We start from the raw sequence: 25,469 nt of genomic DNA, 5'->3' as shown, positions 1-25,469 counted from the left end.
TCTCACAATTTGATGATGTTGGTGCTGTTGCTGGGATGATCGCCTCAGAGGCGGCGCAAATGAAAAAAGTTTTTTATTTTCATGTCGGGGCTGAAATTTACGGTCGGTCAGGAGATGAGAAACACAAAAATTAAAAATGTCGCTCTTATGATAAGATATACTGTGCAGGACAAGTAATGTGACTGAACTGACTAGACCAGATAGTAATTAATTAACTGTTCATAATTTGCCCTCCAACTGAAATCTCCAACTCCCCCACACTCAAACTTCATTCTTACCCACTCCCCACATATGTTTGCCTGTTTCCCATCCCCATTGTGAATTTATGAAGGTCCCCTTCCCTGTGGCGAAAACACTTGTCGATTTCCCCTGCCCTGGAAAAATTTCCCCTTAATATTATATCATACCCCTGCAGGCATGAAGCTCCGCTGCCTTGTGATGAAAAAAAAACCTGTCGATTTTCCCCATATTTAATATGATAAGTAGGCTCCCCTGTCCCCGTTTGACAAGTGACGTCCTGTTTTTTTCCCGGTCCCCAAGGCCAATTAAACAATATCTGCCCTGCCCGACAAAAAAAGCTAAAATCTGCTCCCTGCCAGCTAAAAATATGTTCCTTGCCCAAGCAAAGTTGAAATTTCCCATGCCCTAAAAAATTGCCCCAGCAATAGCTTTTTCGATGAACAGCTCCGTTGGCTGCATCGAAAAATATCCGAAACATTAATTCCAGTGCCATAAAAATTCTAGTCTTGGCAAAACGTTGACTTGATGATAGTCTAATTCGATTTCTACATTATCATGATTCTTTACATATATATATAATATATATATATATATAATATATATAATATATATATAATATATTTATAATATATATGTATGTATGTAGTTGTATGTATATATATATATATATATATATATATATATATATGTATATATATATATATATAATATATATATATATATATATATATATATATATATATATATATATATATATATATATATATATATATATATATTCTCTTTAGTATTTGTTTTATTCACAAATGCACATGAAAGTTTGACATGTCTTGCGTATCGTTTTACAAAGTTTAACTATAACCAAGCAAGTAAAACTTCTGGAGAAAAAAAGCCGCATTCGTCCTCAGACTCTTTGGTAAGTTACACAAAAGTACGAATACTGTTCGTAAAAGAAATGTATGATCAAAAAAGTGATCATATATCATCCATATGCAAGCTGGAATAGTATTTAAAAAAATCAAAATACACGGTCATTTACAATGAGGAGATTAAATTCTCAACATCACGAATACGCAATGGTTGAGTTTCTCAATCGAACTCTTTGTTAACATATTTTGGTTGTTTTTCCGAATCTGGTGTATTCGTTCATAAAACTTGTAAATTTGTCAAAATTGGATTCTATAAATATTTCAGGTGACAAGTGTACAAAATTGACGTAGAGATAATAAAAAATTGTAGTCGTCTTCGACATCCATTGACCTGTGTAGGGTACATCATCGGTGACCGGTATCAGTGCCTTGGCTCGAATCCGATGTCCAACAACGAGATGGCCATACGGAAATAAATATGACACCGTCATGACTTGTACGTTTCGTCATAGACAGTAGTCCCCACCACTGTCTATGGTTTCCTGGAAGAATTCGATATGCATCATGAGTTGTTTGATAAATTTTAGTCGGGACTTAAATTCCCTTTAAAGGTAGTCAGCGTCTCGAAAGTGAAAAAAGTTCCTCGCTTAAACCTTCCTCAATAAAACTGTATTTCAAAATCAAGAATAACAATCAGGAGTTACAATGCAAAGTTTGATACAAAAGAAACAAAGTACCTGTCACAGACATTTACCAAATTTGAAATTCAAAATGGCCGCCATTCCTGTGTTAACTCTATGGGAAAAATCCATTTTTCGATTAGATTGGTGGAAAATTTTCTCATTCAAAGAACTTTAAAATAAGCCCCAATTAGTGGTAGATCTAGATCAGAAAAGAATTGTAAAAAATGAGAATCAGAATATCTGTACGTCTCCGAGACGCATTCTATATTTAAATAAAAACAGTGCATGTTATGATAATATTTACACTGAATTATCAAATTAAATATGGAGCTTACGAGTGTGTCAACACAAACAAGTAAACAACACAACATGGAGATGCCGAAAACATTAAAGGGAAAAACTACCGACAAATAGCAGTATTGTAATTCTGTGATGGGTGAAAGTGGATGTCATATGCCAGTAGATCAATGCATGTCAAAATCCCATATCCATCACTTAATTTTTCAGTGTTCTTTTCGCCATGAGATTTTCTCTACAGCATATCGGCGCAGTGACCCAACGATGACATGCCCTCCACAAGACAAAGGCTCCACAGGAGTAAAGGTGTCAGGCCGATAACTACTGCCATGCATAGCAATACTGTTGCCTTCAATGGCGGTTTGTTCAGTCTGGAGAGAGAGAGAGAGAGAGAGAGAGAGAGAGAGAGAGAGAGAGAGAGAGAGAGAGAGAGAGAGAGAGAGAGAGAGACTTAGCATTCCCAATGATTGACGAGTAGAAATTTTCTATCGATAAATGTCATCATCGATTTTGTTTGACAATTGGGAACAATTACAAAACTATCGGTAGATTTCTTCATAATTCAAAGATTTTACTTGTGTAAGAGGCAAATTGGTCCACTGAAGATTCAAAAATGTGTACATTTAGAAATCGAGACCGGCTGAGAATAATATCGACAATACGGAGAACCTAGTGCTTGATAATGCATTCGACAATGGAGTACTCACCCTTCATTGAAACCACAGAATCGACAATTGAGAGCCACACAACAACCGTGAGAAGTCCCGCCAGTTCTCTGAAATACATCACCGTACAATCCAGAGTGAAAAAAGACATCATCTCCAATATGAAATACTAACCGTTAGCATATATATAATTAACAGAGCTGGTTTGATTCCCCTGACAAACTTTAGAATCCTACATCCTTGAATCTCTCTCTCTCTCTCTCTCTCTCTCTCTCTCTCTCTCTCTCTGTCTCTCTCTCTCTCTCTCTCTCTCTCTCTCTCTCTCTCTCTCTCTCTCTCTCTCTCTCTCTCTCGTTCTCTCTCAGGCAGCTGCAATCTCTCTCTCTCTCTCTCTCTCTCTCTCTCTCTCTCTCTCTCTCTCTCTCTCTCTCTCTCTCTCTCTCTCTCTCTCTCTCTCTCTCTCACACACACACACACACAGGCTGTTGAAATCTATCTTCCAAAAAGCTATGCAAACTATACTAAATATTTCCAATATAAATTTCGTTTATATAACACTCACCTTCCTTCTTCTTTAGAGAGTGGATTATCTTTGTACTGCCCATTCATAAGTTCAAGAACCAAAATGGTGAGATAGACAATACCAACAAGACACGCAGCGATGTGTATTGTCAACAGCCATTTCCAAGCAGGACTCTCTGAAAATTAGGCAATCAGTATATGTATTTGTAACAAACTTCGTTCAAAATCTCTGTCATGGTTCTTCAAAAGTGTCCGGTCACGCGGGATGCGTTATTTCTGATACACGTAAAGAATCAACCTTACATATCATTGCCTCGTGGCAGAAGACTCCAATTCTCCAATTCTTTCGAGTAAACAAACACATATTACGCTAATGGCCAGTCAATATTTATGTGCATTCTGCTACCACCGATACAAGAACAAAGCGATGTTGCTCGCATAATACTGAAGGAGCTAGTAAACTGTAAATTTATTCATTCATCATTGTATAACATCTTACATAATTAAAGATTTATATGCAAAACATTCATAAAATGAACTCTTTACTATTCAGATTTCCTAATAGTTCCTGAACCACAAAAGTCCCGTTCAGTCATCACCATCTTCAACAACGTCTGTGTTGCACTAGAACCTCTATGTGCACTTACAAATCCTGTCGAAAATATTCCGTACGATGACATTTTTGAAATATTTCGGTTTCCGAAAATTTTTCCTACTACAATGCTAACAATACCATTTCTAGTAAAATTGCATATTTAATCGCGAAGATGGACTAAACAGCAAAAAATGCTTTGGTTATCCTTCTATCGAAGAAAACATTTCAATGACACAATCGAGTGTAACCCGATAAACACATGACGCACAGTAATACTATACAGACGGATAAGTATGTGGAAAGCCATACCTGATGTATTCTTCCTGAACGTGACGACTGCTGTCAACAAACACGGCACCAAATAAATGGGCTGCAATGACAATACTATAGCCGATAAGTGTTGTACACCATGAACACGCCCAAGCAAACCAGCAGAAAATAAATGTTATTGAATAGCAATGATATATTTGAGACGACATATCAGATGATTATCCTAACATTATTTTTATCATGATATGTAATAAATTAATGGTATCTTCTCAGCTTACTGTCATCAGAATCCTTTGTGAAATTTGTCTAGACACACTACTCGAAGTCAGTCAGAATTAGAATACCTATTCGTTACTCACCGTCCAAATGTACGGATCTGGGTCATTGACCTGGAATAAATGCCATATTCAAAGATAAGAATATTGTTGTTGTTGTGTTGTTGTTGTTGTTGTTGTTGTTGTTGTTGTTGTTGTTATTCTTGTTGTTGTTGTTGTTGTTGTTGTTGCTGCTACTGATGATTTTGAAGTTTTTGTCGGTATTATTACTGTGACTGTTGATGTTTCTGACGTCATATTCAACAACGCATTACTATCATCAACAATGAACAACGGTCTTCCTCGCCACCACCGTCATCATCATCATCATCATCATCATCATCGAAAAGTAGCACATTTGAGCACTCAATACTGACCTGGGCTAGGGCGCAAAGCAGGAAAAATATTGCCATGACAACGTTAACAGCTTTCCAGATTATCATACGAGAAGAGCAGATCTTGTCCGCGTCTTTCGACACACCAAACGTCACGGTATCGTCATCCATCGGGAGGGAGGGAGGGAGGGGGTTACCGGCGCAAGGCATGGAAATTGATAATTTTAGGCGAGTTACGCGAGAACACCGTCCGCAAAACTGAAAGAAATTATAGCAAGCTATATTGTGGCAATGTGCAGTGTGCATTGCCGGTTAAGTATTAAAGTTGTAAATCTATACTTAATGTCATGTAAAGCCCCACATGCGTGTATCGCATGAATTATTTGTGCAATAAATACGTTATCGTTTTCACTTCCTCGTTGAAAATGTTGAGATTTGCAGCTGTTCATTTTCTCAAGTCGTTAGTCAGAAATATTGTCAATATTTAATTGCCAAACGTTTTCGGTCTATAAAATTAAACATTACCGTTTATATGTCTGACTTTTTCCGCATTTTTACAAGGCCTAATCTATTGGAAAATCTATCAAACGGGAAATTTAACACGATTACAGAAGTTTCACCATGCTTAACAGGACTTGACTTTGCAAAGGGTATCCAAACATGTATTTACAACCCCTGTAACCTGTGACGCGGAACCGACAATGGTGATTAATTCCCATGGAAACAAAGCATGCCTAACTGTTTTTGAACGATCTACATAGATCTACAACTCTGTGTTTCTTCCATAATTGGTGCTGGCCTGGAAAGCGAATCTTCCGGAATCGAACTGACAATTTTCCGAACGGTTCAACACGTAACTTGCCTCCTGGTCGTGACATACGACTCAAACAACACCTATACCTTCGGCCTTCGGCTATACAATGCAGCATTCATTAGATATCCACACAACTCAGGCAGCTATCAGTGTAATTGTTCCGGAGTTTCGGTTGATCCCAAGCGAGGCCTTGTGCAGACAATCTTGGCATTGACCTTCGCTAGGAACACAGTGATCCAGTCGACACTTGATTCACGGCATTGGCGAAGGGGTGGGGGTGAGAGTCAGAGGGTTGGAGCTAGAGTTTCACAAGCAGAATAGTGAAAATTAGGTTATGAGAAATATTATTTTCACGTCGATACTAAGTCTCGTGGGTTATTTGTTTCCGCGTTTACGTGCCAAAGTTCACGCATACAGGACTGAGTGAATACGAAACCCATCATCCTTTGCGGCAGTTGCCTTGGCTCAGTGGGTATGCCCGTGTACTGTGGCGGTCATAATTTTGGACTTTCGTTTCAAGTTATCATATTCAAATATCATATAATATTTACCTCGGAAACAGTAAAATTGTAAAGAGACAGTATATTATTACATGCATGGTATGGTTTTGTTCGGTGTAGAATCAGCGTAAAGTTACAAGAAATACTGAGCCTGATGAATTATCGCAGTGGTCTCGTAGTATTCATGTACCTGTGAGAGAGTCACTTGTCAAGCTAGTGCGCGCGTCGAAATTGAGACTTAAACTTTTGCTCAAACCTCCTGAAGGAAACTTTAAATCATTCTCTTATAAAATAAATAATTATAGTCGAAGGTCACAGTGCAAAATTTGGCACTAGAGAAACAATTTGCCCAGTACTTACTGAGTCCGAGACGTAAATTCAAAATGACCGACATAACTGTGGGGAGAAACATAAATTTTTGGTTTTCACAAAACTAAGCCGGTGAAAATTTTACTCATTTAATGAGCTTCAAAATGGCATAAACAGTATTGTAAAAGTCTGAGAGTTCGAATATCTGTCCCCGAGGCACATACTTCCTTAGTCCAAGGAGCTGAACTTTGTCAGGTAAACAGCGTCACCTACCGATTGTTTTGTGCGACGATAACTTTGAACGAACAATATTTAAAATATACTTATAAAAGTTATTTATAAAAATCGAAGAATAAAACAGTTGCCATCAATAGTTTAAATAATGCTCTTAGCATTTATTGGTATGGTAAATCAAAATTTGCATATATTACATTTTTCAGAAATTGGTTGAATTTCGAATTATAAGTTTAAACTGCGCGACAATATCTATTTGTTTATAGGTTAAGTAATAGTACTAGATAGTTCTTGTGATCTATTTCTGCACACAAATCTTCAGTTGGCAGTCTTCTGTTTTTTTCACTCTCACATGTTCACGGAAATGATGTCATGGATGTAGAGACAGGGCAGGTAAGCGACGTTTGGATGAATCCGCAGTACATACAACGTATTCTTTGCCTCTTTGTACAGCACTAAAAGTTTTAAAAGGCTCGGCCTACGATTATAACAGTCTGTAAATTATGCAGGGGGTCATACATATTTTCCCATTTAAAATTCAGTGGTCACTGGTCACCGTAGGGGCAGTCTTATGCTATAGGCGTGAGAGTCATCATGTTCGATGCAATTTGAGCATATGTGACAGTATTCCCGCGTTGTCGATGGCCCTGTTGCCTTGGTGATCCGAATGTCTATATCATGGCTTCCAATATGAAACGCAGATAACCGCTCAGTATCCCGACTGCCACTGCCGTCTTGTGGGAGGAGCAGCCATCTGAAAGACAATTTCATTATTTCCATATTTATTCAAAGTATAAAGATATGGCCCTGGTATTGATTCGATCATTTCAGTAACTGCGCAGAGCAATCATGTGCAACACAATGTCGCATTTTTCTGACAGACGCCATCAGCGTCAAGATGGTACATTTCCTTGAGATGCAGCGATTGAGCCAAAATACTCCCTAGGCTACTGGTAATGACTTTTTTCAGTTAGGAGCGGTTTAGTCAGATAGTTTACAGTTCGTCCGAGAAAAGAGAGCGAAAGGAAATCGTTCTGTTCTCATGAAGTCCGTACCAAGGTGAAACTGATTCAAATTTATAATATTAAAATTAAATTTGAAATCATCATATTCAACAGCTCTCCATCTCAGAGTTCTTATCGCGTATTCCCACAATTCTCATGAGCGAACAACTGGCAAGATACGAAATCTACTGCCGAGAGTAACCCAACACATGAATCATGTATTTCTACGTTATTCTAGATCAACTCACCGCCGCATATGGCCCATTCTTTAAAACTTACCCTTCAAAATCCTTTCTCTTCTTTTCACACCTCCATTATTGCTGCTGTCAGAATCATCTAAGCAACGAATAAAAATATAAACAAAGTAAATTAACAGCTCTCGACTTTTCAGTTGTGGTTTTCAATGTCACGTGAGTGTGATTGACAGTTGACTGTCGTCTTGAACGAATATTGCCTCAGACTATATCGTGCATAGGGTCACCTTGAGATGTTACTCATTTTACCTAACAATAGAATTGGTATATAAAAGACACGCTGACGTCGTGTTAGACTATCTTGTCTCATAGTTTCCGCTGCATAAATATTTAAATAGAAAGTCAAGCGCCAGATAGACATTTCATTTTTTCGTCTAAAAGCGGCTTCTGAATAAACAGCGCACAACGTTGTGGAAAGTGAAACGCTTGGTCATAAAACATGAAAATGTCACCCTCTAGGGTAGATAATTCTGCTGGAAAATCACACCAACCTTTATGAGCGAAATCTGAAGTATAACCACCCTTGAAACAGCCACTTGGGTCTTGCCAATTCAGAATCACCTGCAGCCAATCAGAGCGGAAGAATCCGCGATAACCATCCAAGCCGCACAGAAGTCCTAAGCGGGTGAAAAGTTGACGGAAACCAATCAAACGGCCATTCTTCACTTTCAGAGCAATGAAGAACCATTTAAAATATACTTAGCCACTTTGAAATAATTTGCAAGAAGTTTCATGCAATTTCATGGATTGAATTGATATAATCGCCCGCAATTTGACTGCATTGTGTTGCGATTTTAATAATTTTACAATGAATTCTAAGTGAGACATTTACGTAAGCTTTGGAAATCATTGAAGCGGGAAATAATCAAACAGTGTTCAATAAAGTGAGTCGTTTACTGTCAGCAGTAATACATTTTATAGCATTCAGTAGTGTACTCAGTTTCTAAACGGGTAATTTCACAAGAATGGTCGTTAAAATGCATCAAGAGTAAATCAAATATAGTTCATATTTCATATTTAGATAAATTGGATATTTTAATCGATAAAGTGTCCATTTCATTCTGATTTATCGCCGATCGTTTTGACCTCACAACAATAGTTTCCAATTTCCATCCTATTATTAGTGCGATTTGCCCCCCCCCCCTCCCTCCCTCCCCAAGTAATTTTCAATACTTTTCACGCCATTGCAGAATATGAAAGTATTTTCGATTTCACTGTTTCGTCTTACCCTGCTCCATGAATAAATCTTGTTTTTCCTTAGGAAACCCGTCTGTTGCGATTTCTTCAGCTTCCGTCAGCATATTCGTGCAGAATGTCTTCATCATTACATCCGGGTCGACGCTGATGTCGTTCTCTTGCATGCGTTGAACAGTTTCATAGGCACACCCGGCCTAAAATAGCGGGAAAGGAGAGAAAGCAAATGAGACAGACAACGAGGTAGAAACAGGTAAATAACGACGCAACAATAAGTTACACCACTCTACGTTGAAGCATGGATATGGTGACCCCCTAACCTGCTGGGCAACCTCAAGGTAGAAAACTTGATGCGCTAGGGTGTACATTCTGTAACCAGGTGACGTCATCAGTTTGATGCACGCATCCGACACAGAACATGGCGGAGTATCTTTGTTGCTGTTGGGGAAGAAGAAGAAAGAGCGTGGATTAGAACATTACTGTCCGTGGGTATATTTCATGTAACAAGGACAAAAAGACTTATGCATAAAAATGGAAATCGGAATGGTTAAAGAAAGTAAGAAAATCATGAAAGAAGATGCATAAGAATATTTTTATTTTGTGGGAAACAATGCAGAATAGGCCTATGATTGAATTGCGATTTGTCGGTAGAATGCGCCTCGAGGACAGAGTCTAACTCTCAAGCGTTTACAACACTGTTTTGGTCTACCACTTGTGGGGGCTCATTTTGAAGATCTCAGGGTAAATAAAAGTTTTCGCTGGCTTGTTTTAGTGAAAACCAAAAAAATTATTTCCCACAGAGTTAACAGAGGATTGGCGGCCATTTTGAATTTCAAGTGTCGGTAAATATCGGGTTTCTGTAGTGCAAATTTTTTACGGTAACTTCTGATTTTATTAGTGATTTCGAAAGGGTGTGATTTAAAGTTGCTTACGGAAAGTTTGTGGGAAGGTTTAAGTCCTTCACTTTCGAGGCGCGTAGGTTATATTCAAATTCATATTCACATCGCCGGGAATGGTTGATTCAAGGCTTCAAGGTAAGCTCTCACTGATTTATGGCTGACAAGAACAGTGCATGATTCAACAAACTGTTTTACCACCAGTTACACACACCTCGTTCCAAGAAGTTCCCTCACACACTCGTCCGTCGTATCCTCGTTCAGAAACTCTCCACTAACGATAGGCTCAATTACAAGATCCTGGTCGACTTTTCTACTTGGCGAGTTGATTTCCCAAAATCCCCTGCGCAACGCCTTGTCAAGATCTGTTTGATAGAAGCATCAAAGGTAATTCAGCAGCTCAGTAAAACTGTGAAGAACTTGATGAAAAAGTGGACAGGCGGGTGGAAGACTAAAAACTTTTTTTATGTCGGTAATTCTGCAAGTGTCTTTCACTTGCCAGTGTGCGACTCTTTCATCAACAATCTAATTGCGCACGGCCTTCCTTGTCAAGGTGTCAAGTGCACTTAAGAGTCATCGACTGTGGCGCCATGTCAACTGGGAAATCAACGATATACTGTGATCGAAATCTACACGATTTGCAATTTTAACCACATGAAATATTCATCGAGTTAAGTGGCCTTCTCCAGTTTCAAAAGCAACAATTTAATCGTGTAATCGTTCCGTATTATCTTACACACATGATATGCTCTGAGATTGGTTCAGTCCGGCAGAGCATGACAAGATAAAACAATGCTTTACTTCCAACAAATGAATAATAATTCGGAACAGTACAGTATTCTGAGTTGTTTAAAAATCAGTTACTCAATACTGTTATTTTAGATTATTTTTACGGGTACAGAGATATTTTGCGAATCTTCCACTCAATTCTGATACTGATTCTGATTCAGATTCTCAACCTGAATTCGAAAGCTTTTTTCGTCAGCAAAATTCTTTTAAATCAACGTCCTGTTGGCGTTATAATTGTTTGCATGTGCTGAGCACCGTATACTCACAGGATCCTTGTTCGGGGTCAGAGGTCGCCAGTTCGGGCAGTATTACGTCACACAGAAACGCCATCTTCGCATGAATGACCCGCATCGTTTCGAAGGTAACCTGATGGATTGGCGGCACGAGTTTGAAATTTTCTATTCTCTTCAAAAGCACACTCAGTTGTCCTGTATAGGCAACCATACAAGGAAACGAATTAGGAATACAGGCACTTCTATTTTTCGTTGCGCTCCATCCCCGGCCCTACTACCCCACCCCCCTCCCTAATCCCCCATCCACACCCTCCACCCCTTGGTTGTATCTCCTTCCATGACACAAACGAAAGAGTGGTATGCATATGGCGACGGTCGCGGCAACTTTGATTTACTATACGTGTCTCACTGTGTGTCCCCTGTGGTAATATTTCACAATTTAGGCAGACTGCAAATCGGGTTCATTCACCTTAAAGTCAATTTCATATAATTTCCGTCCACAACGCGTTTTATTGCCGACAACAAAACGACTCTTGCTCATTCCTAGCCTAGATCCTTTCCGTCCGCTTGCCTCCGTACGTACGGAGGCAAGCGGACGGAAAGGATCGACTCTTGCTCATTCCAGATTTACTGTGTGCTGACAGACAACGGAAGCGTAGCTCTACCTACGGCAAGTGAGCAGTCATTCAGAGAATACAACGACGGGCAAAATATTGAGAGTAAAAACACATCGGGGGTAACGTGAACTTGCAAAGGGACAATAACTATGAAATGAGATCACAGTTCAGTATTTTTCAAATATGTATCACTTTTACCAGAAAACATTGTATTAGCTAAAGTGTTGTCAATACCGAATTTGTTGTGCTTGTCCACATACATGCTACCTTTGAAGTGAATCCTTTTCGGTGCACGATTGAAATTATGGTTTAAAATTGATCTAGATCACGAATCGATGTTCTTACGTATCGTATTCGACCTTCCAACCTATGGTGATTAATCTTGTTCCATTTGGTAATTTGTACAATATTAGACCACTATACACTTTTCCTTGGAAAATTCTTAGATGACTCGTTGCTGTTGTTGTCATATTGTATGTCTCCTATGCTATTTCCCGTTCTTAAACTTGAATTGGTAGGCCTTATACGATGGTTGGTAAACCAAAATGAATTCGGTTTTTTTTTCTCAAACTTGGTATCAGTTGTTATGGAAACATGCGATAGTATTTGTCACCAAAATCTATGAAAATATGAAAATTCAACTTCGGACTGCAACGTTAGTGTAATTGATGAACAAACGTCTAAATTATTGATTGCCATGTATTACTGGCCCGGTAGAAGATTCAGTCGAATGTTGGTCTCCGCCAAGAGAGACCACTACTCTACCGAATCTTTCAATCTTGTGAAGACGTTTTCATTCAAAAAAAATATCACCGTTTTAAAATTACACTCCATGAAAATATGTTGATCAGCAAAACCACGGGTTACACAGTCAGTATTACAGATCTGGTTATTGATCAGTTCACATCCATTTCAAACCATATTTACTAATAACAAGTATGATGAAAATTACTAGTACTTGATTGGAGGAAGTGGTATATATACTTGTACCGGTACATTTATATATATATATATATATATATATATATATATATATATATATATATATATATATATATTCTCTCGGACTTTTCGTGTAAACTGTTGAAGTAATAAAAAAGTGCAAAACTGCGTTAGAGTTTATACACTTTAGCTTTCTTAAATTAGCTTAACTACGATTGTTCAAATTGGTGAACATAATGTGATACCGAGTAACTGTTCTGTGCTCACGCGACGAATTTCGCCACTTATCTTTGAAAAAACGATATTTTCTTTGTGTATTCCTTTCTTCCAGTTTGTCAAAGAAACACAATTTATTTCAGATTATGCAATGGTGATGGCACTCAGCGATATAACACATATCCCTCCGGGGTATCAAGATTTATTAAAAGAGGTAATCATACGCCTCCCCATGGGGAGCATCAGTCTGTTGTATGTGACGTCGCCAATCTCACTGTTCAGAGGCACTTTTAAGACGCGTCGATTTACAATAAAAAAGGTCAACGTTATCACATGTACACTGCAAAATGATGGTTTATTTTTAAAACGAATTTTCCCTTAGGAACGTTCTTTCCTAAGATCACTGATAGAAACCAGTGGGTAGCCACGACGTCACACAGCTTTGATGACGTCATTACTGAAAGCCGTATATTGATAAATTTGTTATTAGATTGCAAGGGCTAAAAAAAAACAATTACAGAGTCTCGCGACGCGAAGCCTCATGATTTGGTGGATGATTTGGTAGAAAGTTGGTTGTATTCAAACGATTTCCAAAATAAGATCATTCGATAGAGACCATTTAATGGTCGACTCGTTGCCGGTGAATATTGGCGCCCAGAGAGCTTTACCACATAAACTTTCACACATACGTAAATATTTGGTTAAAATTAATTTTAGTTGTATCGATGATGGAATTTTTAATTTTTTCTTCGCGTAAGATCATTTTCATATCAAATTGAACCTGGTAACGTGGCTACGAGCTGACGGTGAAGAATAGTAAAGCACAAACATAAACTGTTTGATCGCGTCAACGGCTCCAACACATTATCCCGGCTGTTCGACCTAATCGAATGTATCGGATTTCCATTAAGACAACTAGACCTAAACGACGAAATCCATCGATGTGTGAACTCGGACGATGATCACCCCGTAATTGAGCAGGTGCCCTAGTCAATGACACAGGGCTTAAATTGATTGAAATATCCACAGTCCGTTAAATTTACTTGGTTCTAGATTTGACAGAAGCTCGGTGAAAACTGTTAGCGATTTGTATCAGTGTAGGTAGTATGCGCCTTGTAAGTCAAATACGTAAAATTTTGCTCAATCTTTAAAAAATAAAATTTTCAACCTTTCTCATACCAAATTAAAAATAAAACACAGGGGGTCACCGTGCAAAGTTTGGTACTAAAGAAACAGATTAACTAACGTTTACTGTGTTAACGCTGTGGAGAAAAATACGATTTTCGATATGAGAAAAACTTAGAAAGTGATTTTTTTTCTTACTCCAATTAAAATGAGCCCTACAAGTGGTAGGTGGAAAATGAACTGTACAAATTTGCGGGCTAGAATATTTTAAATATCCCCTTGGCGCACTCTGCCTCAACAGGTAACATTCCAGCCATATGTTTAACACATTGATACGATAAGTGTCTTTCAAAGGCAGTGCTTTCATAAATGTCATTTAGTACTTGAGATTAAATGATTTACTGGCAGTAAGTCAATGCCACCAAATATAATTAAAGTACGTGTCCTCCTGTATTGAATTAAAAAGAAATCTTTCCTTTGAGGTCGGGGAATTTGGAAGACTATAAATACCGACATACTGTTGACAATATTGTACCATTGGGGTTTCATACAGACGGAAATGATAATTGAAAGCGAATTTTAAAATATTGCTTTAAAATCACTCTTGATCAGTGGAATGGATTTATATCGAGCCAACATCACCTTGACTGGTGACAGGATTTAGACTGATTACTCTCAATGGGGTCATGGAATACCATGACACCCGCAAGAGAGGTCTGCCTGCCTGTCTGTCTATATCCACCAGTATTCCTCCTCAGTTTTACCGCAATGTCCGGAGTAAGATGTACACTCAGTGAATCTTTCTTCCATCACTCGTTATCAATATAATCAACAAGCGCAAGGGATCCGTACAGAAGTGACGGCAATATTGTCATTTGTTGACACAGACAAGGGTGGCGTATTAATGACTCAGTCCTCAGTATCACAGTATCAGTAACTTAGGTAGCAGCCAAAGGCTTTGGGATGGTGCACAGAACTAAAGAGCCCCCCAGAAAGAAAGAAAGAAAGAAAGAAAGAAAGAAAGAAAGAAAGAAAGAAAGAAAGAAAGAAAGAAAGAAAGAAAGAAAGAATGAATGAATGAATGAATGAATGAATGAATGAATGAATGAAAGAAAGAAAGAAAGAAAGGCAGACAGAAAGACAGACAGGCAGGTAGACAGACAGACAGACAGACAGACAGACAGACAGACAGACAGACAGACAGACAGCAGACAGACAGACGACAGACAGAAAGCAAGAAAACAACTTGTAGTTTACATCCACTATGTTGTGTACACTACTCTTCAACCGTGCCGCAATGACACTAAAGTACAAGAGACTCGAATCTTATACCAAAAAAAATCCAAACACACTTCTGAATAGAAGGCAAAATAACGAAGAAGAGTTACCGACGACAGAGTTTACCCATCACCCAACTAAAATTACTGTTAATCTTAATTATCGGTAAATACAGTTCTTTAAGGTCATTGTATTGCAATCTTTCCCTGCGAATCCCAAGTTTCCAAGTAAAACTCCCCAAAGTCTCTTAGAGCATTTATCCTCACGGAATGATCAAAACACAAAAAGTCATCAATCTCTTCTTTGAAAATGAATTATACAAATGAAGAATATTCTCAAAAGACTTAAGAATCTAATGATATACATATCGTGGAAAACACTTTATTGAAGAAAGTTAGCGACGTAACACTGATTTTGATATTGGCCTATTGAACACGTTTTTTCATTAGTTAACTTGCCTCTGACTTTCGCAATAGCTACAGGGTTACAAGTTTGTTGCCCATTCTTTTATTGCACGTTTGTTTATTTATTTATTAAGCACAGTATATCCACGGTCCCTCTATCTGGTAAATCCAAATATATCCAGAATTAATCCAGAAAACAGTCGACATTTACTATGATGGGATACACGCATCAGTTAACAAACTCATGTCTGCTGTGGCCCGAATGTCTAATGCGAGTATAGTATGCAGAACATGCAGGTGACATACACTCTCAAATCTCACTTTCAATTAGTTAGGAGTATGCTGAAAGAGTGAACTTTTTGGCAAAACATCGCAACGATTGATGCGTGATTTGTATATAGGTGTAATGCAGGTGTAATATCGCAACTTTGCGCGCAGACTATGAATAATTGCCAAAGATTGATAAACATGTAAATTGCCGCCAAACAGGTCTAAGTGGGATGATTACTGCGCGTTTTTTAGACCCAACACACGTGTCGTTCACAGAGACTTGCCAAGGGCAGTATGATTTATCCCACTTCAAATATTTGATGTCAAAATATTGATCTGCTTGTCCGCCGTGTCACTAAATCATTACAAATGAGCAGGTCCCTACAGACACCGTGTTTGTCTTTCAGTGGCTCGCAATATGTCGGGTTCATCATCAGTTGTGCTGCTCCTCGACTCTTCCCAGGTGTCTAGGGAGCTATTGAAGAAAATGATTGACAGTAATAGCCACAAAAACATGTTAGTTATCTTCTTAATAAATCGTGCATTGGTCATCTTCTATAATAGTGCCATTTATAACAATCAACTAGTATGTTTTCCTTGATTGCGTTTGCGGAAAAACTAATTTGTTTTGTCGATATATTTCAGTATTCAAAAGGCCAAAGTTCACAAAACGAAGGAAACGAATAAACTGATGGCATTATTTTATAACAGGACCATTTAGATCGGGGTTCTCATCAACATGACTTACATGACTGATGTTTTTAACGGTCAAGAAAATGGATCTTCTTATCCTTGTTAATTATAAACTTTCTCAATTTCATTTCTTCATATGCAGGAATTTTGAATCGTCAATTTCTGTTCTTTGGATAATCTAGTGTTCACGCTTTTTGCCATGATCGAACAACTTCGAGCTCCGCATTCTATGGAAGCTGTGGCGTCACTTGCAATGAATCCAAGAGAATCAAAGTGTGGTCAGTCAGAAGGATATCTGAAATGACAACATTCGTTGAGGTAGAGCCTGAGCTCTGTTGCGAATACCGTGCTCATACTCGCACTGTGTGCATGCGTGACACTGGGTCACTGCAGGTTTTCTTTTGAAATGATCTTTGTTCAAGAGCATGTCAGTATTAGCTTAAAACAACCTATTTCAGCAAGTTAGCAACAGGAAGATCAAACACAATTTCGTCCTCTTCGTATTTTCACTTCTATCCTTGGAAACAGGTGAGAGAGTTTGAGGTCAAGCGCAATAAGTCTCCTTTGCTGTGCGCGTGTTTTAATTATCATTGGTCCCATGTGGATCTTCTTGCATAGCTAAAGACAAATATATTCATATTCTTATGAAGCACGTTATTTTATCCTATTGAGGTCTTTTGCCCAAATTGGCATTAATTAATTAACCAGGGTAATGACATTTTCCTTTTAATTCATTTTATTTTATTATCGACCTTGTTGTAACTTTATGCCAATGGGAAAAGATAAATGTCACTATTAGAAAATTACATGTTTGGCTATATCATTTTTCCAAGAGTAACACAAGATACAATAAATGTAAATCGAAAAATGATTTAAAACAATTGCATTTTTATTACACTTTGAAGTTTGTGTCTTCAAGACTGTTTTGATTCAGTCCAGCGTCTCAGTAAGTCTAGTTTGAACTAGAAGAATCCGCAACTCAATCAATCTTACTTCAAAGAAATTAACTGAAAATGATCTTGGCTCCCTATCGTTGTCTCGTCGCTTTGGTTGAATGTCGGTAAAATATGCATGGCTACAGTTGTGATCTGACATTTTCAAAGCGGTTGTATCACGCGAGAAAAATGACAAACCGAGTCAAAGTGGCTGCTAATGTGTTAATGACGAATTTCCAAGGCACATTTTAGCGGGGGGGGGGGGGGGGGGACATGTTCAAAAGTGTTTGTCTGACGTAGACGGAGGTCTGCAAGGATCCCTTGGTGAAGTATGACACTAAGCGATATCATACAAACAATCTGTCACACAATCATCAATCAGATACGTTTTGATTATAACCACTTCAGCTTTTATTCCCAGGGAGAAATTGCAGAAAGTATTTTAAATGATGATCCTCTAAAGTCATCTAAGTATTTACGAGGCCATCTTTGTAATTAACATAGGAGGACATCCTAAGGAAGTATTAAAGAAATCCATGGCAATTTGTTGCCAATGAAAGTTTCCACTCATCGTTCACCCTCTCCTGGTCGAAACACTACTGAAGTTGGTTTATAGTGGATCTTTGAAATTGCGATCTGTATACTTCACTTTCGGCAGTTATGATTATTCATTCTTCTTCCGGGAAGAAATCGATTTCTGAGACCCGAGATAGCACACAACCGCCATAAAGTGGTTATCTTGCGAAAAACTGATTGTCAGACAGACAGACAGACAGACAGACAGACAGACAGACAGACAGACAGACAGACAGACAGACAGACAGACAGACAGACAGACAGACAGACAGACAGACAGACAGACAAACAGACAGTCAGTCAGACAGACAGACAGATAGACAGGCGAACACATAGAAGGGACTGAGTTTGACGAAAGATGGAAATTGGCGGAGATTTATAGCTAGACTAGATGAGAGAGTGTCTTGGTGAGATAGACGTTCACATGGGAGAGGTACATAACATCCGGGTTTCGTAAACAATTTATAGGAACTAGGATATAGAAGGCTCGATATGAGAGACAAAGAAAGACAGGGAGAGACAGAAAACACAGACAAAGGGACAGGCAGGCAGGCAGGCAGACATACAGGCAGAAAGGGAGATAAAGACAGACGGAGACAGACAGAGTATATAGAAGTTTGACACAAGACTGGCGCAGGTTGAATGAACAACTTCAGAAAGAAAGGTATTTGTACAGAAAGATTAAAAAAAGAAAGTAAGTAACCTAATTTACATATGCTCATAAATCAGTTTTATCCACATAAATTAAATTGATCAACTTGAGTGAGCTTGTACGGGAAAACAAATGCCTTTACACCATGTAATTACAAGAACCGTGCTAGGAGTCAATGTTGTCCTGTTAAATTTCTTTATCTTTGTTCTGTGAAACAAGTGACGTTTTATATTCGTCTCCTTAGATGTTCATATTTCGTCTAAACAAATTATGGTGAAATGTTTACTGGGTTTGCTAATTCATGGCGCTGTGTGCAATATTCGATGATATTGTTGACAAATGAATCCTTGTTTGGACTAAAATTCGGGTCTCAACACTAGCAATTACGGAACACGATTAAACCGTCATTGACCAGACCGTGTTTGCAATTTAGCAACAGACATCTAAAGATGATTTTGGACTCAGAAAACAAAACAGTACTGCGTCTCACAAAACAGGACAGAAATAATGGAAAATACACCTACAATTACCGCTAATAGAGATGAAATACCGGTAGATTGATTGCAATTACTTGTACAGTAATGTTTATGAGAACGTCAGCACTAAAGACTCGACGCGATTCTCTGACTCGCAAAAAGAATGAAAGTGTTTTTGTTCTGAAATTATCCGGGTCTAGTCAATCTTCATTCTGGGAACTGTGAGTGATATCGACGATTAGGATCATAACCAAATAACTTACAGGGGGATGTTGTCTCTCCAGGCGAGATTCACGTATCGGCGCTTAGAAAGCTCGCGTCTTGTTGACTTGAAATTCATTCCTTTACTCTCCTTTATTCACAGACAAGACACAATGTCGGCCATCTTAATTTGACAGGCAAATTGCAACCTGGAGACACCTGGCACTCATATACTGTCCATAACCCCTGACCCCGTCCTCTTCAATCCTGCGACATATCTAGTGTTCTTGCAGTTTGTCAAAGTTTCGCGTGAAAAACGTGTCACGCGACGTGCTTTTTTGGCATTTGCGTGGGCAATAAACTTACAGTCTGAGTACATTTTCACAAGCTTCAGGGATTTAAGATAGAGCGCGCCTCGGAGATAGATATTCGGACTCTCAAACTTTTACAACACTCTTTTTACCTACCACTTGTGGGTGCTCATTTTGAAGTTTACGGAGTAAATAAAGTTTCACCGTCTTAGTTTTGTGAAAATCAGGAATTTTATTTCCCCATAAAGATAACACGGGGATGGCGGCCATTTTGAATTTCAAGTATCGGTAAATATCGGGTAATTTTTATTCTTGATTTTGAAAGAGAATTGTTGAAAGTTGCTTGAGGAAAGTTTAAGCGAAAGTTAAAGTCTTTTATTTTCGAGGCGGGAAGTTAAAACAAAAAACCGAACACCGTTTTTCGTAAAAATGTTTCTCCCGCTGTAAAAGGAATAAGGAACGTTAACTTTGGGAAGGTAATGCCTACAGTAGATGGAATTTCTCATGTGTTGGCATAGACCGTAGGGAGGAGGGACTGTGTACAGACAATTTCATATTTCTCATCTTATCGATTTATGTGCGTCGTGTGTGGCAAAAAGTATAATTTTTCAAAACAATACACGTCCCTATTCTCATATTTGGAAACATCAATCGGCGATTTTATCTCCACAACATGAATATCAGGAAATTCTGATAAAACGCCCATAAATTTTGCTGAGATGGTAGTACTCCTGGGTTGGTAAAACCTATACTTGTTGAGGACATGCATTTTCCGCGTATATACGTATACATCTACGTAGAAAGGACACATAACCCTCGGGTTGTGTGTTTTCTCAAAATTTTAAGAAAAGTACATTTTGATACCCCTCGTTGACAATTTGTGTCATCGTTTGTGTGTGAATGTTTGTGAGGGGGGTTTGTATTGGTGTGCTTGCACATACGTGTTCGTCGACGTGTCCGAGGACATATCATTTTACGTGGATAATTCCTTAAGTTAAATTATGGTCTTCCAGCCTTTTCACAGAGAATTCCGTCACAAAGAAAAACTGCATGAATTCTGATTGCGACTGCAGAGAACTTCAAAGTAAGAAAAACCCGTCAAGGTGTCCTTCGTAACATTTCAATGCCCCTTGTCGAACTAGAAACAGTCACGTGCATACATTCCCTGCCTAAACTTCACAGTAAAATATATTTTAGTTCCGAAAGGACACGAGACAGCAAACAATCAGCAAACAATCAGTACATCTTTACCCCTTCTTGCGCTCTGACCAGTTGAATTGCGATCCGTTTACTGATTGTATGTGACGTTCTATTTTGTTGTCGATGTCTTGCCCGCTGGATATACGTAATGCTTGGACACCAAACATTTTGAGCTTGGAGTTTAGTTATTTACATGCAAATTCGATGACATGTATTTTACGCAAAATTAAAGTAGTTTAATCTGTATCAACTAAAAAGGCTTGACTCAGGAAAACATTGGGATTAACTTAGGATTAACAAACTGCACATTTAAACACACAATAAACCCGAACATATATTGGAAAAAAATAGAAAAAACAATGTTGTCGTGCACGCGTGACAAGCTACATAATGTGACATATTTTTGTCGAAAGTTTGTCTCATCTATTCTAATCATCATTTTACTTTAATATTTTAGTATCAATATCTTATTTATATTACTATTATATATAATTCAAGTTTGCTTCATCATGTAAGAAAGTGTTAGAGGGGAATCTTGTCGTTTCGTCTTATCTTTTTGAATCTTGAAGTGACCACTGAAACTTTACAAGCGTAACGTCTACAAATCATGTTTTGCGGATACACGGACGGTGTTTAGTTTACAGAAACAAATACACCAGAAGATGTTTGTCGATGATGTATTATCAAATCGAGTTTGATCATAAACCTAGGTTCGTTTACAGATCCACGAGGAGTGGTTCAATCATAGCGCTTTTGTCCATTGTGATATGTATGACATCGCTATCTATTGTGATAATTGCATGTCTAAAATGATCATTCTGTTTCATCAAGTAGGGAAACATCATGCGGACCATGTATTGGGTCTGCGGATAGTCTTCATAGGTTGTGTGAGGACACTGGCTCAAGACTGCATACCCTTGCATCCCCTCGGGTCGCTTGTTCTGCTTTATTAAGTTCAACTTCGTTTATCAAAGTCGTTTACAGAGAGAGCGTGGCGCTACACACAGCTTGCTAGAATTTGTTTTGCATTCCCTTTCCCTCTCGTGGTCATTTCCGCAGCGTCGAAAGCAACTGCTTTGGGGAATTTTGTCTTTGTTGCTTTCGATAAACGCATAAATCAGCATGACCAAGCGAAGCCATGCAATTTCTCATCATTGAAACGAGGCATCGATGCCAAAACCAGCCTCCGGGGAGACTACAACATCTGGGTTTGAATTCTGAAATGGTACCCCATCACCGACGTGGAGTCAATTGTGGCGGTTTCCATTATGGCTGGCTCAAAAGTTACCCTTCTAGATCCATCGCGAATTTTATCGCATTTAAAAATAACAGGCACGCGTTGATTGGCGCATTTGGCCATACATTGCACGCAATTTGGTCTCGCAACGGATGAAGACACGCACTGACAGACGCATTCTTTCAAATGTCGGACGCAATTTAGTGTCACACCTCAAATGCGATTCTACGTTAATGTGGTTCAGCACATCGACCAATGAATGAGTTTAGTTGATCATAGACTTAGCGTCAGAGCTAGAGTTAGAATGCGCCTCGGGGACAGATATTCAGATTCTCAAACTTTTAGAATACTTTTCTAGTCTTCAGCTTGTTTCGACCGATTATAAAGCTGTGAGAGTAAATGAAGTTTTCACCTCTTATTTTTGTGAAAGTCGATAATTTATTTTTCCTAATAGTAAACAAATTAGATGGTTACCCTTTTGAGTGTTTTTTTAATTATAGGTAATTTGTTTCTCTAGTTCCAAACTTTGCATAGTGACCCTAAACTTTCATTATTTATTTGTATGTTTAAGGTTTCCTCGAAAGTTTGAGGTTTTACATAGCGGGACATGTATATTGAATATTCTCTTTTCCCAAGAGCGTTGTTCTATTAGGTGTGAAAGCGAGACTCGAACAAGAAATACATACGGGTTTTGCAAATTTGCACTGGGTCTGAAGTGGAATATTAAAAATGGTGTCCTCTCTCCGGTTTCGATGCGTTTTTTGACACAATGTAACTCAGATTCGATAGATCTTTTTTAAGCAATCAATGACAAACTTTTCTGTTCTTGGCTTACACACCTAGTGACAAATTATCACAGAATAACGAAAACGAAATTGTTTCAGATCACGCATGGTGATATGACCACGTGATTTAACTTGTAAGTTGTACTTCCATTGGATGAAATATTCTTGTTTAGATCAAACTTTCTGAAAAGTTATTTAATCTTTACTATGCATCACATTGCACACTTTAACATGCAGTATCAAACGTTAGGCTCTCTCACAGCCCCTCGCTGGCTACGCACCAGTGTGGCCTGGCTCAATGACGAAGGTCCACCGCCTCACTGAACCTGGGATACACCAGTCACAATGCGTAGCCAGCGAGGGGCTGTGAGAGAGTCTATACTAAACGTAAACATCAATGAATGTTGTCCAGCAGGAAGACCATAGGAAAGTTACGTATGTCTATTTTGTTAATTTATTACATACAGAGATTAATTTATTGTTCCTTTATTGTTTGTTAGACTTCAATTAACATCAGTTGGAAGACACATACAGATTTGCCTCAAGGAGGGGACTGTAGCATCTGAAAAGTCGTTACTATGGTATCTATCAAAGTAATTCTAACAAGTCACAAGTGATTGTAATCGTTTCGATCTTTGACATTTTGTGAAATATCTCCCAGATATCGAACTCTTCGAAATGGCAGGAGTTGTCACTCCTTTTGAAAGTGTCGGAAGAATAGCTAAAGTTTCAAGTCCAAGCAATAACATTGTGATTTGATGCCACGACGTGATTCCGCTGCAACGGTGATTTATCTGTGCACTTGAAAAGTTGCTGACACATGTGCTGCAGCCGCTTAGCTCTTTCACGCTACCGTGCATCATGCATCTTTCCTTGCCGATGGTAGAACTAAATTCTTACAACGTGTCTGAATACTTCATACGCTTGGTCCATTAACTTCAGATATTGTTGAACCACAAGAAAATACAAGTTATTTACGGCAAGCCAGGCACGTGGCAATGGAAACTAACTTGCATTCGTATAAGGCTAACCGCCATACGCGCTGGTAAGTAAGCGATCAAACACTAAATTGACAGATTTCATTGCCACCAGTTTTACGAGCCAATCAGCGAAATGCCGTCCGCGACGGAAATATTTGCGGATACGAAAGGAAATTGTGCTTGACATGTATTGTAGAAATTCCATTCCAGTTATCTTGGAAATCTTAAATTTCGGGGTGAGCCTAAGTCTGCATGTTGTGTCAAGCACGTATTCAAGGGTTTCAAAACATCTGTAGAGTTAGCATCGAAAGGAACTTGGTGGTGGTGGTGGGGGGTGTCAAAGCAAACTAAAAGGGGCAAAAGATAAATAAAGACAGGGGAAAATGATATAAAAACGTCAATGAAGACTTTAATGTCGGTTAACGATGGTGAAGATCACAGTAGATACCATAAAAATATGAATAGTGAGGGTCGCATCTGTCCGTGGACTATTCATCTCAAGTTGAATCCATATGAAAATTTCAGAACCTACCTTCTGCCATTCTTAAACCCAAAACGACATCAGCATTTACATGTCTGTACTGACTACTCAAGTAGTTCACCGAGTTGTCCAGAGAGTCCAAGACACTGGCCAGTATCTCTTCATATTCTCTGTCGGTCGACAGATCGGTTGCAGAAACGGCAGGTGATCTCAGTAGCGACAGCAGCACTATAAAGGACAGAGTCGGCAGCATCATGTCGTGAGGAATGAGCATTGTGCTGTAAGCGTCCGTTCCGATCACCAAATGATGGGAGTTACCTGATGCTAGGGATAAACCTTGCTGTTTGAGCTGGTCAGCTGAGCGCAACCCACGTCGTGTCCGAAACAAGGCTGGCCGACCGCCCACTTTTAAGTTTCCAGTCCTCGCGTTGGACAACGCATCTCGTCACGCGTGGCGAGTCTCGGACGATCAAGGGAGACACGCTTGCAAGATGTGGCAGCGATTTTGTAGAAAAAAAAGAGCCGATAGCTACATGGCGTCCGGTAATCGACGAGTATTAAAAGAGACTATCGCCTTGTTAGACAGTTAATTTGCACAAGTATGGTAAATCGCTGACACGCTTCTCTTGTAAAGGCCACGCAGCCTCAAGAAAAGTAATAGAACCGCGATAATTGCATGAAATTGACACAAGGTAATACCGTACCTAATTCTAAGGAATGTCATCTCCAGTTTCATTTCCTATACATTTGCCGGGTCCGAAGTGGCGTTCGGCGTAATGAAAATGGAAATCTAATTTTCGCTGTAATCAACAAACTCAAATCTCCAAGGAGGGCTGCTTTAACAATACTCAACGAATCATAAACAATGCACACTATGCAATATACATGAATGGGAGAAAAATTGCCCATTTAACGGGTGATGAATAATTCAACGTCATCCGTTTCAATGGGAACCACTTGGTGTTTTATCCTACCTACGCGATATGAAGCTGATAAATTTCCCCAGTTGACTACCGAAATTAAATAGCATCGGAAATTGCTATACTCTTGATTGGAAACGTGCAGTTTTCTTT

General features: G+C 38.8%; 2 protein-coding genes across 2 annotated transcripts; both read right to left on the bottom strand.

Annotated features, from left to right (window-relative positions):
* Window positions 1-1,035: 1,035 nt before the first annotated feature.
* LOC139151496 (transmembrane protein 220-like) lies at window positions 1,036-6,025 on the bottom strand. Its single transcript, XM_070724334.1, has 7 exons — window positions 5,691-6,025; window positions 4,833-5,048; window positions 4,501-4,530; window positions 4,181-4,241; window positions 3,317-3,452; window positions 2,797-2,864; window positions 1,036-2,460 (listed from the first exon to the last, which is right to left on the bottom strand). Exons 1-7 carry the CDS (start codon window positions 5,721-5,723, stop codon window positions 2,456-2,458), a joined length of 549 nt encoding a protein of 182 aa, XP_070580435.1. The 5' UTR covers window positions 5,724-6,025; the 3' UTR covers window positions 1,036-2,455.
* A 758-nt stretch (window positions 6,026-6,783) lies between these two features.
* On the bottom strand, window positions 6,784-24,992 carry LOC139151495 (UPF0764 protein C16orf89 homolog). Its single transcript, XM_070724333.1, has 8 exons — window positions 24,448-24,992; window positions 11,051-11,212; window positions 10,210-10,360; window positions 9,420-9,537; window positions 9,134-9,296; window positions 8,397-8,522; window positions 7,931-7,987; window positions 6,784-7,401 (listed from the first exon to the last, which is right to left on the bottom strand). The coding sequence occupies exons 1-8, from the start codon at window positions 24,668-24,670 to the stop codon at window positions 7,319-7,321; spliced, it is 1,083 nt and encodes a 360-aa protein (XP_070580434.1). The 5' UTR covers window positions 24,671-24,992; the 3' UTR covers window positions 6,784-7,318.
* Window positions 24,993-25,469: the final 477 nt, after the last annotated feature.

This window comes from Ptychodera flava, chromosome 15 (assembly GCF_041260155.1).
Source record: "Ptychodera flava strain L36383 chromosome 15, AS_Pfla_20210202, whole genome shotgun sequence".
NCBI lineage: Eukaryota > Metazoa > Hemichordata > Enteropneusta > Ptychoderidae > Ptychodera > Ptychodera flava.
Note: the sequence above shows the minus strand (reverse complement) of the source record. Positions and strands in the feature narration are given on the sequence as shown.